At 31.8% G+C, this 14,424-nt stretch overlaps 2 protein-coding genes and 1 long non-coding RNA gene across 3 annotated transcripts; 1 reads left to right on the top strand and 2 right to left on the bottom strand.

Annotated features, from left to right (window-relative positions):
- Positions 1 to 194: 194 nt before the first annotated feature.
- NDPK1 (nucleoside diphosphate kinase) lies at positions 195 to 2,406 on the top strand. Its single transcript, XM_020383814.3, has 4 exons — positions 195 to 353; positions 843 to 891; positions 1,179 to 1,410; positions 2,103 to 2,406. Exons 1-4 carry the CDS (start codon positions 300 to 302, stop codon positions 2,215 to 2,217), a joined length of 450 nt encoding a protein of 149 aa, XP_020239403.1. The 5' UTR covers positions 195 to 299; the 3' UTR covers positions 2,218 to 2,406.
- A 2,801-nt stretch (positions 2,407 to 5,207) lies between these two features.
- LOC114915723 (uncharacterized) lies at positions 5,208 to 7,331 on the bottom strand. The gene is made up of 3 exons (XR_014432347.1): positions 7,123 to 7,331; positions 6,934 to 7,029; positions 5,208 to 6,846 (listed from the first exon to the last, which is right to left on the bottom strand). It is a non-coding gene; the product is annotated as an uncharacterized LOC114915723 (long non-coding RNA).
- Positions 7,332 to 7,894: 563 nt separating this feature from the next.
- On the bottom strand, positions 7,895 to 13,390 carry LOC145956166 (uncharacterized). The gene is made up of 7 exons (XM_083071732.1): positions 13,310 to 13,390; positions 13,029 to 13,056; positions 12,559 to 12,642; positions 9,542 to 9,620; positions 9,251 to 9,383; positions 8,895 to 9,161; positions 7,895 to 8,792 (listed from the first exon to the last, which is right to left on the bottom strand). The coding sequence occupies exons 1-7, from the start codon at positions 13,388 to 13,390 to the stop codon at positions 8,064 to 8,066; spliced, it is 1,401 nt and encodes a 466-aa protein (XP_082927858.1). The 3' UTR covers positions 7,895 to 8,063.
- Positions 13,391 to 14,424: the final 1,034 nt, after the last annotated feature.

Below are 14,424 nucleotides of genomic sequence, written 5' to 3'. Positions count from 1 at the left end.
TATACTAGTATACTTTTTAAAATAAATAAATTATACAAATGTAAGAAATACATCCCCGTCAGTGGAAAAGAAAAGAAAAGAAAAGAAAAGAAAAGACAAGAAAAGAAATGAAAAAAGTGCGAAAAGAAATGATTCCAACGGCAAAGGCAGAATATTCGTTTGTAAAATTAGGGTTAGGGTTGAGAGCGTTCTTCATCCGCGCCCGTATATAAATACCCTCTTCTCTCACTCTCGTTCTACCGTATACCTTACGCTCTCTCTCACTCACACACACCCAATTCAAACATCAAAAGAGAGAGATGGCCGAGCAAACCTTCATCATGATCAAGCCTGATGGCGTCCAAAGAGGCCTTGTGCGTTTTCTTCTTCACAACTCTATTTTTTGTTCTCTTTTATTTGTTAAATTTCAACTGGGTCTGTGCAAAATTGGGACTTGTGCATGGATTTTGTAAAGAATTTTGGCATCTGGTGCTTCTGTGTGGAAATTTCCTAGCAATTCTTTATGGGGTGCTTTTGGGTTTAGTGAAGTTTTTCTTTTTTTGTAAATGTTTGATCTATGAACTGGGTTTTGGGAAATTTTGTGTTTTGAGAAGATGGGTTTGCTATTTATGGCTTTGCTAAAAATGGGTCGATGATTGTTTTGGTGATCAGTTTTTGGGTTTGTGGAAAATTACTAGTTATGAGAGGATGGGTTTGCTGTTTATGGCTTTTCAGAAAATGGGTCGATGGCTGTTTTGATGATTTGATGTTAGCTTTGGATGTATGTGTAGATGCTTTGAACAAGTTCATTTTTGTGATTTGAGGTTTACTAATAATTTTCTGAAAAATTGGTTCTGTTTCAGATTGGTGAGATTATTAGCAGATTTGAGAAGAAGGGTTTCTACTTGAAAGGTAATCTTTTTAATTACATGACAGTATACTAAATTTTGTCTGTAACAGCATCCTAGTCAAATTTAAAACATGTCTTTTCGTTTGACCAAGTAAAAATACCTTGATTACTATTTATTTCCTATGTTAGAATTGGTACTTTTGCCTATACATTGGGTGCATAAAGAGTTCTTAATTTGATGCTTGGAAGTTTAAGCCTTCTATTGAAAATACACGATTCTCAACCCCCAAACTTTTGTTTGACAAGGTATGGATGGTTTTTAATGATTGTTTGTTATGGTTGGTTTCAGGTTTGAAACTCGTTACTGTGGATCGCCCTTTTGCCGAGAAGCACTATGCTGACTTGTCTGCAAAGCCTTTCTTTAGTGGATTGGTGGACTACATTATCTCTGGCCCTGTTGTTGCCATGATTTGGGAGGGTAAGAATGTTGTCACAACTGGCCGTAAGATCATCGGAGCCACCAACCCAGCTCAGTCAGAGCCCGGAACAATCCGTGGTGACTTTGCTATTGACATTGGAAGGTATAGACTCATTTTTCATCATAATCTTGTTCTTCAAGAAAATTGTATCCAAATCTTTTGTTTTGACTGCACGAATATGGATGTGTTTCCATTGCCCTTATTTCTAATTTTGGCTATATAGATCTTCGGTTGGCTTTGTTGTTGTTTGATTTCAATTTGTACATTTTGTGTGCTTTTCTTATTACAAATACAACATTGGTTTCCAAAGCCTTGTATTTTTATAAACAAGTGTATCATCAACCTATTTTTTTCATTATGATGTTATTATTGTACTTTGCTTATTACATGTTAAATTAAGGGAGTTGATTTTCACAAATCCATGTTCTGCATCTATTTATAGTCATAAGTGTTAAAATTGTTGGTATTTTAGTCAATGTTAATCACCGTGTGGATCTAGGTCTGTATTCTATTAAGGTTTAATTAGCTTTCTGGTCCTCATAGTTTCGTGAACTTTACTATGTCTTCATGCATATTGTATTTGTTTCCTAGTCCTTATAATTTTGTAATTTTACCTTGTAGTCCTTTTAATAATATAATACTAGGACTAAAAGAAAACATTTTTAACTACATAGATTAAAAGATAAAATTTATGAAATTATAGACTGAAAAGATAAACAAATCTTTTGTTACTTTCATAGTTTAATTAGAGGAGGGAACCTTGAACCTTGTTTAATTAACATTTTATTGTGTAGGAATGTTATCCATGGAAGTGATGCTGTTGAAAGTGCTCGCAAGGAAATTGCATTGTGGTTCCCTGAGGGCGCTGCTAACTGGCAAAGCTCCCAACACTCTTGGATCTATGAGTAAATCATGTCACAGTTGATGTTGAAGTGGCTTTAGGTTGAACCGAGTCTCTACATGTTCTGCTATGGCCATTGTTGGACTTTTTGTTATAGTTTGGTACCTTGGTTTGTATTTTAAAAGTCTATTTATGTCATTTCTGTTGAAACATGTTCACAGCCTCATAAATTAAAATCCCAAACTAGTTTTGCTTTAGCTCATTGTGTTAATGTTTTTTGCTTATGAGCCATTCATGAGGATCCAGATGCAATGCAGTTAAATAATAATATAATACACTTTTTAATATAAAAAAAAAGTCAATCATGCCGCCCTGATAAATTATAACTATGTGCCCTTCAAAACGCAGCTTTATTAAAAAAAAAAATCAAGTTCTAAAACATTTTTGCTTCTGTTGTATTGTCAATTATATACATATAAATAAGGTATTTGGGAGGGCTTATGTGAAGTATATATGAACTTATATGAATGACATAAAATTCTTGCAAGTCTTCAACTTTTGGTACAGCTTATTCATTAAAATAATGTTTTGTATGTTTTTTTAAAAGCTTTTTTTTTTTACAATGTTAAGCAGATTTTTCAATATTATTGTCAAATATCGAATTAAAAATTTACTCTGAAAACAGATTAATTTTTTGTATTGTTCTGGGGATTGAAATTTTTTTCCTATGATTATATTGAAAATGTTTGCCATGTGTAAATGCTAATTTTAATTTAACCTATTATTATGTAGTTAGAATTAATGCAAAATGTGAAATAAGATATACTATGTTGTATAATTATATTATAATTACTTTCAAACGCAAATAAGTAACCCATCATTAAACTTGGTATTTATGCTTCGAAAATATTAATAAAAAATGGTTGGTTGTAGAACGTGTAAACTGGTTAGTAATGATCATTATTCTTTACATCATCACGTATAAGATTTTTCAAGAATTTAAAAACTATTAATTTGGGTAAGTAGACACTTGACATATAATTAGTTATTTTACATGGCTATTATACTTTACACCAATTAAAATAGTAAAAAATATCACAAAATATAAACTTGTAACAATATAACATATTTATTTATTTTAAATTTTATTTTGTATTAATTAATATTAATGTTTTGAGTTGATAATAATGTAATAAATTAATAAATTTATTTTAGAATTTAATTTGTATTATTGTTTACTTTATAGATTGATAACATTGAATTTACAACAATGAACTAAATGATTTATATTTATTTTAATATATTTAAATTTTTTTAAAAATAAATAAATACAATTATATTGGCCCGATTAACTTAACTCAACTCAACCCAGTTGTGATTGGGTTGGATAAAATTGAATTTTTAAAAAAGATTTACACAAATCTAACCCAACTTAATCCGTTAAATTTTGATTGGATCGGGTAACGGGTCTATCCAAACCTGGCCGGACCCAACTCACTTACATTCCTAGTATAGGTTAATTTTTGTTTATAAAAGAGTTTATTTTATAATTTTCATATTTTATATATATTTTTTTTTGAAGAAACTTATCTATATAATGTTAAGCTGCTACTTCTACCTCAGAAATAAATCTTTTGCATATCACTTTGTTCTAAAAATGTGATCATACAGAGTTGTTTCGTAGGGTTTGATGAACAACATATCAATGCAATTATGCAATCAAATTAATGTGCTTTAATTTAGTAGGGCATGCACACTCAATCACAGAGGTACAGAAAGGTATGAGTAGGACAATGAAATGAAATGAAAGGAAATATCTGAGGCACCTTCCTCACATTTTGTCTCTTCTCATGATTCACTCTGCGGAGTTGGTCACTCCTTTTATAATCTTTCTTTTTCTCAGTCCTATCACATTGATCATTATAAAAGGTCAAATAATTATAACCTTCGTGTGCCACTCAAAAATCATAAGTAGGAATTATATTAGGTATGATCAAATTATATCATTTATTTTTATTTTGTTTTTTATAAAATGTTTTCTTTCATTAAGAAATAATGCGTTAATTTTTTAATGCAGAATATCATATATAAATATTCTTAATTAATAATTGATGATTAATTCCTTTAAAGAGGTAGAAATTATCAAAATATATTTTGTTTATCTTACAAATATATTTATAAAGAACTGATTAATATATCAATTATGTTAAACTATATTCGCACAATACGATAAAGTATATATATATATATATATATATATATATATATATATATATATATAATATTACAAATATTTTTTTTTATAAAAAGCAATCATATTTGAATAAGCAAATCAAGTATATTAGTGGAGCAAAGAATTATCTTTCATATACACAATTTTTTTCTTATTTCATTCTTAAGAAATATATTAGTGGAGAAAAATTAGAATATGAAATAAAAGTATAAATATCATTCAAAAAGTGGATACTAAAAAAGTGCATCCTTTTTATGCATTATTATAAATGAAATATAGAATTTAAATTTGAGATTTTTGTATTTTTTTAATTAATAAAATGGTAGATAAGAGATAATATCCTATGTCTATTGGGTAAAGAGTCAATGACATGTCAAAGATCACAGACTATGTAACGTCATGGAAATACCAAGCTATTTGGTAGATATACTCTATATATATATATGTATGTATGCATGTATTTATATGTTGTTTATATGGATTTGGATTGGATTATGGAGATGTGGATTTGAAATGTACTTACCTCTGTGCATGTTGTATGTTGATGTGATTTTGATTAGTTGTTTAAGCATGGTAGTGATTTTATAGTATGAGATGAGAGGTGGATGTTTTGAGAGGTTTATACACTACTACAAAAACACTGTTCTACATCGGTTCTGGAAGGTAATTTACATCGGTTATAAAACCGATGTAGAACAAGCCGATGTAAATTTGCGTTCAAATCTACATCGGTTGTCAGAAAACCGATGTAGATTTGGGTTCAAATCTACATCGGTTGTAATTAAAACCGATGTAGATTTGAACCCAAATCTACATCGGTTGTAATTAAAACCGATGTAGATTTGAACGCAAATTTACATCTGTTATACCAAAAACCGATGTAGATGTTTTCTCAAATCTACATCGGTTTTACTTTAAACCGATGTAGATTGTATTTAAAAAAAAAAAATAATAACCAATTATTTTTAGATTCTTTCTGGGTTACCTGTATAAACATATTTCATTCATAGTATAATTTCAAAATCTAATTATTGAGTTCCAGTTAGTTTCCTGAATTAGAGGTTATCAGATACAATAACTACTCTAATAATAAAGCTATAACTTTGAATTCTATTTTAAAAAAAGACAAAACAGGGTATTCATAAGAAGGCACTAAGTCCATGGTATACAATAATAAATGGCAACCCATTAGATTTCAAAAAACCAAAAATATCAACTCCAATCCCAAGTTCGAAGATGACATTTTCACAATAGCACGATCACACATGCAAATGCAAGACCCATCTCTGATAACGATTTCCATTGCCCAATACATTTACCAACAACATGGTCCTTAGATTTGATTAAAAATGATAAATTTTCTACCATAATAAATTGTATATGGTGCCTTTGCCCAGCTCATGATCTATTTTTTTTAGCTAGTATTGCCCATGATTAGTTAGTATTGCTGTCATTTAACTTTGTCTTTTAACCAATCAGCCAAACACTACTAAATACAAAGACAAAGACAAACAAAATATAAAAAGGGACAAATTTACACAAATAGGCCAAGCAACCAATCAACCAAACTCTTTACTAAAATCGGGAGATGATCAGGTTATATGGCCAAAAACACCACTCAGAACAGGGGTTAATACTCACAAGAAAGATGGGAAGAGGGGAAGGGAAGCCATATATAACATTATGTTACAAAAGCTAAAGATAACTAAAGACACATTAGTTATATGTCAGAAGCCTCTTGTAGAAAATAAAAATGAACATGAAACCATGACTTTTCAGTTAGACCAACTAAAATATTTTCATCACTAGATAATCTAGTAAAAAAATCGTTACAAGAAGAGGAGCTCCTGCAGATTTCCTATGCTGTCTGGAATAGGACCCTTGAAGCTACAACCAACAAGAATTCTGTTGACAAGAAAGCACCTGTTTTGTTATAATTGTTTTTATCAAAACGATCAGATTTGAGTTACTAGTTCAACAATCAATTCTGAATTACAAGGTTGTCAGCTTCTTCAAATACTTGCAAACAAGTTAGTCTTTCAAATACAAATTCAGAAGGAAACAACTGAGCATATACAGTAGGAGGGGTATTCTTCAAGGTATCCATAAGAGACAAAAGGCTGGTTTCTCCATGTTTTCTAGTTCTGGCAAGTGCTTCTGGTTTTGAACTTACTAAAGCTTAGTTCTATGGTTATAAATATTTAATAAATGAACATTATAACAAATACAGCTTTCATATTTCTAGAAAAGGATCAAATACATAAGATATACTGTAAACTACTATTTCATAAGAAAATAAACTAAAAAATAAAGGCAGAAAATTGTTTTGGAGATATACTGTAAACAATCCTAATTAAACTAAAAATCATGCTCTATTTCTAAATTTTTCTAAAAAGAAGGTTGCCCATTGATTCCGAATGTCTTCCAATTTGGTTTCCGGCAATGGTGCAACATCATCAAAAAGCTGTAACATACAGTATAATATACTAGTTACATAAAAATCATGTAAATAAATTAATTAATGATGGTAAAAGTAAAAAAATTACATTACCTCAATCCAATCATTTGTTACTTCCCCTTCAATTATGTCTAACATCCAATTCATCACATAATATCCACATTCGTAACCTCCTTGTTGTTGATTACTCTAAAATGAAAATTAGATTGAGTTGTATAAGTAATTTTTAATTTAAGTTAATAAAAATATATTTTAGGCATATTGAGGTTACAAATCAATTACCATGGGATAAATCCAATCTAAGTTCTTTGGTTGTGCTGTAGATCTACCTCCCATGACATTATAGACAACCATAACACTAAGAAAATAAATGAATGTACGTTAGATGGTTAAAATTTATAACAGAGAACATAAAATAAATACCTGTTAGAAACTAAATTTTACCTTTTAATTAAATTTTTTATTTGAACATTTGGCTTACGATGGAAAGAACAAAACCAAACAGCAACATTCTTTGTCGGATAGAGAACCAATAACTGCCAATGATTTCTACATTTAGGCACAATTAGTTATACAATAGATACATAAATAGACAAATTAAATGAAGTTGACAAAGATGCACTTACTGATCAATGTAAGGAGCAAAGTAAATTTGCTTGGGTGAATTTTGTAACCTTTCAATGATATAATTTTGAGACTCCGCTTTTTTATTCCCAGATTTTTGAATTGATTGGGGCTCAAGAAATCCATACAAGTCACCATGATTGAGTTCTTCAATTTTACGATTCAAATATCTAAAATACATACAAAATAAAAAGTTAATAGTGAAGGAAATCATAATTAAATAGATAATGACACTAACAATTGTGTACTTACAACATCCATAATTGTATAATTGAGATGTTAAGCATTGCTTGAAGTTGTAATAATTCATATATATCTTGAAATGAAATATACAACGTAAAATCATTATCGCTGATCCCAAATAGACTTGCAGGACATATCACCTGAAATTGGAAACTTGGGTAAGTAGCAAACTTAAAATATAAATATGTTAAATAGTCTTTATATTAGTTAGTCAAGTCACCTGAAATGGTTGTCCAAAAAGTAAGGACTTTGTTGCCTCACGTAACCCAGTGATAGAATCACCATTAGGTTCTGACCTATCAATAGATGGAACTCGTTTATTTGCTCGATGAATATCCTATACAATAAATCAAACATTAAACATTAATATGAATAAACAATTTGTATTTGTAATTAAAGTTAGTAATAATGAAAAAATAGTAAAAAATATATACCGTGGTTGAAATAGGTCTGACAAGATGTCTCGGCCACGCAATGAAAGTTTTTAAGGCCTGCCCAACCAGTTGAACCTCTGAAGTAGGTATGGGAACTCGAGCATTAGAATCTCGAACTTCCTCAATGACCACCTTGACCAAATCATTTGTCAAAGGCACGTTGTGTATAGTTGAACTCCCCTCACAAACTCTACCAATGGCCACTACAAGCGGAGGAATCCCCTCAATGCATAACTCACACTTATTGGAGATATTTGCATCAACCTCATCTCCAAAGGGATTACCAGGAACAGTAGCACTTGAAGGAGTTTGACAACTACCTTTAGTGCTAACACGGGCCACGATAGCATGATCTACCTCAACTGGAGGAACATCCTGTGACTGTGCAGTACTCAAATTTGGGAACTTTTCCATTAAAGTTTTTGTGACCTGTGCATATATTTGTTGTGTGAGGGCTTCAAGATCCTGTGGGCTCAATCTAGATAAGGATGACCCCTGTGATAACCGTCCAAAGTAATTACCAATAGTAACACCAACCCCAGCTGTACGAACACGACCAGGATGCTCTGGTCGTCCAAGGGCAGTATTTAATATATCCTGACGGCCTTCAGGAATAAATGAACCTTGTGATTCTTTCTCCTCCAACACATTCTACAATAAACAAATTTTGTTTATAATATATCCGTAAATAAAAAAGTTCTACAATAAATCTTCAAATACATAAAGAGATTAATTTTATAAGAAAATACTTACAATTTTTTGTGCAATTTGATTAGCAGACTCAGAAGTCATCTCTCCAGAGCTTTTTGTGCGAGCCATGTTCCACAACCTATGGCGTGGAGGAGGAGGTGGAGGATCAATGGCTACATCCTCACTAGCACCAGATTGTATTGCTACCTCCTTAAGTCGTTTAAGTTCTCTTTTCATATAATTTCTCACAAGTAGCTCATAACCCCCACGAGACAATAGGTGGGGTGCATTATTGAGTTTCTGGATATCCTGTGCTTTTTTTCTTACAAGCTGCAATAATTTAATAAAACAATAATTAAAAGTGAAATAAAATTAAAAATTTAATATACATTTTACAAAAAAAAATATACACAATTTACCTTCCAAGAAGGGTCATTCCGAATTTCTTTGAATTTCTCCCATTCTTCAGGGTCAATATTATACTCATCACACGGGCTTTTACCCTTATGTTTCCCATGTACCCATTCCCTGGTAAGATAAGACTTGTGTTGCCTAAATTTTGTAGCAGCCAACAAGCACAACATTCATTATCAATCTGAATTTTGAATTCTCGATGGCAAATGCTTCATGTCAGATTTAATACTTTCTAAATTCATTGCAGCCTAGTTAGATTTCCAAAGATAGAGAAATTTCACAGTTATCCTTCTCACAATATCATACTGAAAATGGTTAAATCCTTACAAGAATTGAAGTCTATATTTTCTTCTACCATCTTAAAATTCATTCCATCTTTATCAAAAACAAATCAAACCATTTAGGAAATCAAAGACAAGGCGAACAAAATAGGTATTTTAAACACTTGAATGCAGAACCTATGCTAAACCCATTTTTTCATCTCTAGAGTTCTTGATCAAATTAAAACCTGTATGATAAGAGGAAAAAAAATAAGCCATGACTTGATTTTCCAAAACCATATTAAAGCAAAAGAAGTAATCCATCTGCACTGATTGAATGAAGTTTACCTTTCAAAGTTTTAGTAACTATGATTGTATATATTCTGATCTGCACTAAGATTCTTCAACTTGCATCAACTGTAAATCAATTACACCCTCATATTAGAAGCAGATTAAACTTTCAAGGTTCTAGGAAAATAGGAATCATATTCATTTTGTGAATTACACTTTGACAATACGGGACTACTATTTGTAATTCAGTAGCTGTCTTCTCTGTCTTTATTTTTATTTTCTGGTTGAAAAAACACTCAACTAATCTTTTTTAAATGCCTCCTAGATACTATGAACAAAATAACGATTGTAAAATATATAAAATGCATAGATATGATCAAACAAGATTTTAAAACCATTACTCATTTACACTAGATACTTTCATTTCTGTTTTGTTCTAATCATTTTTTTTAGATTGGAAAGAGAACTACAACAGCCAAAACTTGTTATTGGGAACTTCATGCAACAACCAAAACATGAACCACAACCAACAACAACAACAGCCAAAGCTGAGGGATAGGTGGACAAGGAGGTATAAGGCTCACCTGAAAATATTATAGTTGTAGAAGAGAGGGAAAAACTCACAAAGGAAGGCAAGGTATGATAAGCCGTCACTTTGCTTATTTATATTTATATCATACACTAGAATGAAACTGTAGTTACAGTACATAACAATTAGCTTTTATTAGGAAAGAATACGCAAAAAAACCACATGGTTAGACATGTTTGAAATACATAGCAACGTGTTTTCTTTTGTAGTAAGTAAAAAAGAAAGCAACACAACCTACCACTTTCAAAGGCCAACTGTATATTAACTCCATATTTTTTGTTTTGTTAACCACAATGTGGATGGTATCTTCCTACACCTAGAAGTGGTAATGAGCAGTATTCATATTAGATTTCTGTATAGGGGAAGGGCAAGACAAATTCTTTGTTTTGCTATGGCTTGGTATATATATTAATGTTTTGAAGATATATTTACCTATTTTTGGTTGTATTAATGCTGCATCAGAGCAATTTTAGTATCTCATTTTCAAATGGTATGTGTGATGATACCTGAAAGAATACATTGTAGAAGAAATGGCCAATTAACCATTAATTAAATTTTTTTGAAGATGTGGACTTCTTTGACATGAAAATATTCAAGTATAATGCACTTTTACTAATAGGTCTCTTGCCTGAAACAAAATATTACATAAGGATACTTCTCTTTGGAAAGGTCATTCTTCAGAGAAAAAAAAAAACCAGTTACTCTTCCTACATTTGTTTAGAGTTTATATCTTTTGTAGTTCAATCTTGTCTGATGACTGATGAGAGAAGCACACTGGATTAGTAATGGAAACACAATGATCATGTACCCTTCCAGTATCCATGTAACACAAATGGTGATAAAAGCTGTGGGTTTCCTGTCATTGTTTTCTTCTTTTCTATCTTTGTATTTCCTTACTTTTTGATATCATGGACACAACTTGTGCTTTAATAACGACTTGTTTTCTATAACAATTTAATGGTGAAAGTTAAAGAACTTATGAATCTAATATAGGTGTGATGCCATATGGATACAAAAATATGAAAATTTTTATATAATAGTAACTTGTCCTCAATCCATGCAACTTGCCTCAACATTCATCCTTAGTCCTACTCTTGACAATATATAATTGTATACTATGTAGCATAGGTTTAAGGATAAAGAAGAAAAGATAGAATCCTGTGTAATTTTAGTCCTATATTCCAAGTACTGGAGCTGTATCATAAATGTATCGATCAATAAAATTATATAACAGAAATTTAAAAGACTTAAAGTCATTCCTTGTATAATAGGAACTTAGTCAACCCTGGTTAGCAAGTATAATGGTTGCAGCAAAGAAAAGAGAAATACAGTAGCCACAGCTATTAAACCTCAAACGTAAATCACTATGGCCAGATTAAACCTGTTCAAATATTACATGTCCACACATCAATTAATTTGTAACTGAATGGTTCATTAAAAAAAGTTTAAGAGGAGACCCGTGAGCACGATCAAAGTCTGTATGTTTATTGGTGTCATGCTGAAGTTCAAAGGAACAAAGCAGTAGCCAAACACTGGAGTGATGTTCTTTGAAAGGGATTTTTAATCCTATTTTCATACATGGAAGGAGAGGGATGGAATTTCAAAATTTGCTTTTTTAAATCAGAGTGGTAGTCAAACTAAAGCAGGGAAAAACAGGGATTTCTGTCCATCAATCATAGATGGTTGGTGGCTTTGATTTGATTTTAATGAAAGCTTCTATTGGGCTGCTTCACAAAATCATTACATGGTGACATACCTTAGCAGCCAGGCTCTTTTAGGTGAGGTGACACTGCTATAAGAGCAACGTCAACTACCATACACTATATATTTTTATGATGCATGATGATATTACAAGCAAGTTCACAAGTTCCAGTTTGAATATTTTTTAAGTTTACCCTATAAATTATCCTCTTTTGGTTTTTAGGCTGTACAGGTTTCAAAATTAGTGGTCAATTGAGTGTTGACTGTTTTAGGCTTTTTGTTTAGGCTGAAGAAATTAATATGCAGTCATAACTTTTATACATTCAATCATGAAGCATGAGTTTTTTTACCAACAGAATAATGTAGTGATTAATACCAACAAAAACAGATTTTCCAATAGCACCAATGGAAAAAAAGTGTGTCAGAAAATCATGATAACCAACCAATCATTTAGCAGGTAAGAAAAAGTTACCTGGTGCCACACAATCTTGAGGTTCCAACAGTTTTCCAAGAGCTGCACAACCCTCAACTGCAAGTAGCCGAACAAAATCTTGATCTGCAAGAACAAGGGTGAAGAAGTCACCGGTTATATATGCACTTCAAGTTTCAGCAGATCAACAAAAATACTATTAACAATACAACTAAATACATAAGCATGACACACTCAACAATTAAGCACCCTAAGAAACTTGAAAGAAAGAGTGCGTGAGATAGAGAGAAACAAAATAGACAAAAATTTAGTACTAGCACAAACCAATTACAGCTACAAAACTCCTCAAACTGATTGCTAAGTTAGCTAATAAGATTTAACTAACTATTGAACTTGCATCCCAAACCAAATCAATACTATTTAGTTCTACCTCTTATAACCCCACCTTATAACTAATGCCTCACAAATCTTTTTCTAGTACAACACAACATTGGTAATTACCTATATTTCACCTGCTAGCTGGCTATTGATAATTTTCAACTGGTAATTCCATAATTATTGTTATTGTAAATAACAAAAAACCAAGTAGCTTATCTTGCACATCCTTCATATATTTGTATGAAGACCATGATATCAATTTATCTTCTTAAAGAATCTTTTAGGAAAGATCCAATGATCAAATAATATTCAACAGTGTCCACTTAGTTTCCCTTTCTTCTGTCCAAATGTCAATGACATATACAATTGGTGTAATTGATCAAATAAAATTGACTAGGGTAAGGTTTCAACTTACATGGCTGTTAAAAATGAAGATTTTAGCATCAATCTTGTTGCGCCAAAGTGCAAACAAAATGCTAACAATTTCCTTCTTCATTAAGCTTACTTTTCCAAATAACACAATCAATTGTCTGAATTTCCACTAATGATTATTTTCAGCAAAACCCTCCACTGATGGAGCGAAATTCAGCAACAATCCTATCCTATTCCTATCTAAGTCCAATAGTAGCAAGGACATTCTCCCCCGACAATTCAAAAAGATATAACAAAATTAACTTTTTCTTCTTAAGGTTCAACAGAGAAAGTTCTACAATTCTAGTTCAACAAAATGCGAAAACACAAAGCTAACACTACAAACAAAATAAATAGCATTAACGAATGCATAAATAAATATCGGTTCAGTCTAAAAGGAAGAATAATCGTTTTAGGGTTTACATCATTAGACCCTAAACTAATTGAAAATAAGGGGATAGAGCAGATGAGAGCCACCCAAACCTTAAACAATTTAGGGTTCCTTGCGCGCACAATTTAAACAATGGTGCTTAAGCTTTTGCAGGAGATGCTTCGAGAGACACTTCTTCGGGGGGAAATGGCTCGCGCTGGTCACCAAACAAACAGAACTTGAAGGTGCTTAAGTTTATACGACAATGGCTTTCTGGGGCATGTGCAGTTTCTGTGTTGAAGAAGATGGGGTTAATGTTCTTGATAGAGAAGGGGCGCCAACGCGCGAGAGGGTGAAAATGGGGCTGAATACTACACCAAAGAAACGGAACTTGATGGTGCTTAAGCTTACACGACAATGGCGATTCTAGGGCATGCGCAGTTCCTGTGTTGAAGAAGATGCGCAGTTTCGGTGAAAATGAGCTCAATGTTCTTGATGGAGAAGCTGGGGCCGCCAATACGGGAGATGAAAATGTGGCTGAATACTACATCAGTTCCTGAGTGACCGATGTAGATATGTTTGTTATTATTTACAAAAATGCCACCGCGCATTCAAAACAACATCGGTCCCACCAAAAATGATGTAAAATGCTCATCATTTACATCGGTCTTATTTATAACCGATGTAGATATGCTTGACATTCTACTATTATTTACAATTATGCCACCGGATTCATTTTTTACATCGTT

This window comes from Cajanus cajan, chromosome 3 (assembly GCF_000230855.2).
Source record: "Cajanus cajan strain Asha chromosome 3, NIPB_CcT2T_4, whole genome shotgun sequence".
Taxonomy (NCBI): Eukaryota; Viridiplantae; Streptophyta; class Magnoliopsida; order Fabales; family Fabaceae; genus Cajanus; species Cajanus cajan.
This window is presented reverse-complemented; position numbering and strand designations above follow the sequence as displayed.